The 4,335-nt window shown below is 43.0% G+C and overlaps 1 protein-coding gene across 1 annotated transcript; it reads left to right on the top strand.

Moving 5' to 3' along the window:
• The first annotated feature begins 252 nt into the window (after positions 1-252).
• On the top strand, positions 253-2,341 carry LOC147635715 (uncharacterized). The gene is made up of 2 exons (XM_086803117.1): positions 253-712; positions 1,333-2,341. The coding sequence occupies exon 2, from the start codon at positions 1,342-1,344 to the stop codon at positions 1,846-1,848; it is 507 nt and encodes a 168-aa protein (XP_086659243.1). The 5' UTR covers positions 253-712; positions 1,333-1,341; the 3' UTR covers positions 1,849-2,341.
• Positions 2,342-4,335: the final 1,994 nt, after the last annotated feature.

Below are 4,335 nucleotides of genomic sequence, written 5' to 3'. Positions count from 1 at the left end.
TGACTTGAGAGCTTGCAATGCCAGTTACCCAATCGTGGCATCATTAAATTAACAGATTAATTAAGATTATGAATAATCAGTGGAGGGGAATTCGTCCTTAATACGGCACCTAGTGTGTGTGGATCCGGACCCTAGGTGGCCCGTGAGCCGTCAACATCAGCACGTAGGCGCGGGCCGTGCGCTGCGGGTGAGCTGTCGGGACACTGGTGGAAAAAGCGCGTTATTTTACGGCGAAAAGAAGTATTATTTTATAATTAACTTTTTACCGTTGGGAGGGGGCGGGGTAAAACCTCAGGCTGCATGTTGCGGTGCTGCGCACCACTAGTTTTTCAACCCTGTTGTTTTTGTGCACATCGCCCCTTTCTGCCATAGCCGGATTTTTTTTCCCGAGTTCCCCCTTTCAAAAAGCCCTAAATTTTCCCACGAGACCCTCCCCCTGCTGGAGACCCTAGATCAGAGCCTCGAGCTCTGAGAAACCCTAGATCAGAGCTTCCAGCTCTGAAAAACCCTAATTCTCTTCCAAGAAACCTTAAACACCCCCCCCAACCCCTTCTCTGCTATTGAAAAGCAGGTCGACCTACTGTATCTCCTTTGCCCGCCTGTACCAGGGGGGCCGTTTCCATGGCTTTTTCGTACCTGCGCTTACAAGCTCTTATCTCTGCCTCACCTAAGGAAGGCGATTTTTCTTAGCAGTTGCATACTCTTTGTCCAGGTATTTTCCTTGTGTTGAATCAAATTTTGTATCAAATTGTTTCGATGTTACTAGTTCAATCTCTCTATACATCGTCTGTGGGGTTTAAGCAAGCTCTATTATTTACCTAGCTGCAGTTAGAGTTAGGCATATCATCTAGGTTTTGGGGGGGGGGGGTGGGGTAAAATCTAGGGTTTATAATACAGGGTTGGCGTTTTTACCCTACAGTTAGGTTTTTTCTTTTTAGGGTAAGGGTTTCCTATTTTAGGGTTAGGTCCACTAATACTGCGGATGCGCTAGATCAAGGAATCATGATTTACTCACCGCAGCTCACGTGCATGCCCATGTTCACGCCTGGAAGGTTGGATGCATGAGTGCATGTGTATTTTGCTCACGGTGTCTGAGTGCACGTGCATGTGCGCGTCTGCGTTGCACATGGGTGAATGTTCTCATTTGATACGTACCTGTTTTCACAGAACTCGTCCCTGATCATCTGCATGCGCCTCTCTCTCTCTCTCTCTCTCTCTCTCTCTCTCTCTCTCTCTCTCTCTCGCTCTGTCTGTCTGTCTGTCTCTCTCTCATATTCTCGCTGCTGTTGAGTTGCCAACCCTCCATTGTCTTCTATCGTTGTTTGTTGTCAGGTACAGGAAATGACCATCCAGTTGAACATAGGGTTACAGCCAGTGCAGGCACTGCCCAGCCTCTCCAAGGAGGCTCATTGGGTAGACGGCCTGCCAGATGACAACGTATCCAACTTGGTGGAGCTTGGTGAGCTGAACTCCCTAAAGCTGCAGTACACAAGCTTGCGCGACCTGATCGTGGTGTCTCCAACCAAGCGAGGCTCTCCAAGGGTGAAGGAACTGGAATGGTGTGATCTGTCACAAGTGAAATTCAAAGACAAATTGCTGAAACAAGCTGCCAGGGCCTATCTCCAGCCTATAGGCAAGGAAGCAACTCCAGAAACACATTTCTTTGCACAATGCTGGAAGAGCTTTGCTGCCAAGAACAAGTCTTTGGTTGTGAGTGTCAAGGAGTATCTTCAGAGCCAGGTTGAGGCATGCATGAAGTTCTTCAGAGCTCAGGTTATTGATCTCATTCAGCGTTTTAAGCCCCATTATCTGGGGTTTCTTCGTGTGAGGCCCAACAAACCGACCTGAACCTTGTTAGACATATCAAAGTGTGTTTCTGCAGCTACAACTATGTCTGTTCTTGCTTTTCTGTAGGCTTTTGTACAGTGAATTTGGGATTATTTACACTATGATGGACTGTGGGGAGGTGATGAGAAGCTGGGCTTGAAGAAGCAAGTAACCAGGTGCCAACGAAACAGGAAATCGCAAAGTCACTCGGACCCACTCCTTCAGCATGCTTGTGAATCTGCGTAAGGTGCTTATGTGATTGGCACTACACCTCAGCACGACTTGATATGCTTGCTAGCTATGTCCTTGTTAATGTGTTTTCTATAACCTTTTGTCTGTTTTTTAGCCTGATCATCATAATGGCAAGGGTATTGCATTCTGGTTTTTTTAAGCTTGTTGCTTAAATCCTGGTAAGCCAGGATGAACCAAAATGTCTGGACAAATGTTTTTAATAAGTATTACATGTACTATGATTTTGATTTGCTTGGATGAACCTTTCGATGGTTATCATAAATTACTGTGATTGTGTACGAAATGCAGTACCGAGTAGAAGTCTTGATTGGAAGTGGCACATTGGCTTATTTTTTTGTGCGCGCCTGTGCATGCATGCATGTATGTGTGTGTGTGTGTGTGTGTGTGCGTGTGGTCCCAGATTTTTTTTTTGCCTTCTCTTCTGAGTTAGAGCTGGTTTGTTTGGTGCATGTGAACCTAGAAAGTTTGTAAATCTCTTTAGAGCATGTTGTGTTTAGTTGTAAGGAATGGAAGGGTAGAATGTATATATATAGTCTTCATATATGGGTATGTTAGTAAATATCTTCAGAGCATGTTGTGTCTATAGAGTCTTCATATATGGAGTATGATTGTAAGGCTTCATAGTGTAATTTAACTGTGGGTATGTTAGTAAATATCTTCAGAGCATGTTGTGTCTTCATACCCATATATAGTCTTCATATATGGGTATGTTAGTAAATATCTTCAGAGCATGTTGTGTCTATAGAGTCTTCATATATGGAGTATGATTGTAAGGCTTCATAGTGTAATTTAGCTGTGGCTTTGTGAGAGCAAGCAAGCCAAATGTACCACTTGTTTTTTTGTACAGGAATAAATAATTAGGGTTTTCTACGGACAGTCTAGGGTTAGGGAGAATTGATCAATCCTAGTATATCTTAAGTTGTGCCAATGTTCCCGGTTTGTGTACTCTGCTATTGTGCCATGCTATTGTTTCTTCTAGAATAAAAAATGTACATGGCCTTGTAGGATTTGCTTCGTTGTGCAAGAATGTGCTTGTGCATTCCCTCTTGTTTTTATGCAGCCCTTTTAGGGGCTGCATGCTTGGCTTTGTATCTTTGTGGTGCATGTAAACATTCATAGTCACAGAACTACCATAGCTATAGTGCAATGAAGTTTTGGCTTGCACATGTATATATTATTGGCATTTGTATCTCACAAGTGGGGCTTCCGATTTAGATGAGTGAAGCATTCGTGTAGTTGGAGGAACAGGGAATTGTAGATTGATTTGTTGTTGCTGTGAAAGCATATGTCCTTTTTGTTTTATAGTAATTTTGTTAGTTACATGAAGATGGGCCTTTTTTTTTATGTGTTTGCAGAATAAAATGTTTAGTGGCAGTGTTTTTATTGTGAAGATGGGATTGGATATGCACAGGCATGCATGCATGTGCATGTCATGTAGATCAGCAAGGGCCACCACAATTTGCTTTGTGCCATACATGAGCTAACTACAATCCCTAGCTACGTACCTTTTATCTGAGTGTCAACATAGTCAAGTTTAAACATGATCGATCTCAAGGGTGAGCATGGTGTCAAACCTTAACCATAGTTGTAAACCTTGTAGTTCTTGGCTATTAATTGCCTTAAGGAATACTCACAGAGGGTACTAGAAGGTGGTGAAGAGTTGTGTTTACATACCCTAGCTACCTTCCATTCAATTTGAACATAGACAAATTTAGACATGATCGATCTCAAGGGTGACCATGTTGTCAAACCTTAACCATACTTGTAAAGCTTGCAGGTTTTGCAATGGGGACTACTCTCGGAGGGTGCTAGAAGGTGGTAAAGAGTTGTGTTTAATGGCATGTAAATGGTGGGGTGGCACAATACACTTTTACTCCATCATTACTTGCTAATTACACTTTCAGTGACTCATCCCCTAGGAATATTGTCCCCCACTATAGTTTTATGACATTGACAATGTCATGCCTATATGCCACGTTAGATTCTTATTGTTCTTTCTACAGATCTCTTATCTCCATGCAAGGAAGACCTTTGCTTTGGTTTCTAACATGCCAAGGAATTGCAAGTAGGTCCTACTCTGTTGGGGTTTTGGATCTTTGGGGGCCAAGGAAAAAAACTCTAGGCTTGCTTTATCTTGCATAGGGTTTTTGTCTCTTGCTTATTGCTACCAATGTTGGAGGGTTAAATATTTTCACTTGAAGTAACCCTCGAGGGCTTGGTCAAGATGTGAATCTTGTAGGACTTGATGCACAAAGG

This window comes from Cibotium barometz, chromosome 9 (genome assembly GCF_041138505.1).
Source record: "Cibotium barometz isolate CiBa-2024 chromosome 9, ASM4113850v1, whole genome shotgun sequence".
NCBI lineage: Eukaryota > Viridiplantae > Streptophyta > Polypodiopsida > Cyatheales > Cibotiaceae > Cibotium > Cibotium barometz.
Note: the sequence above shows the minus strand (reverse complement) of the source record. Positions and strands in the feature narration are given on the sequence as shown.

Excerpts from the sequence above, each read along its gene's own strand:
- LOC147635715 (XM_086803117.1), top strand. The coding sequence starts at position 1,342 with ATGACCATCCAGTTGAACATAGGGTTACAGCCAGTGCAGGCACTGCCC.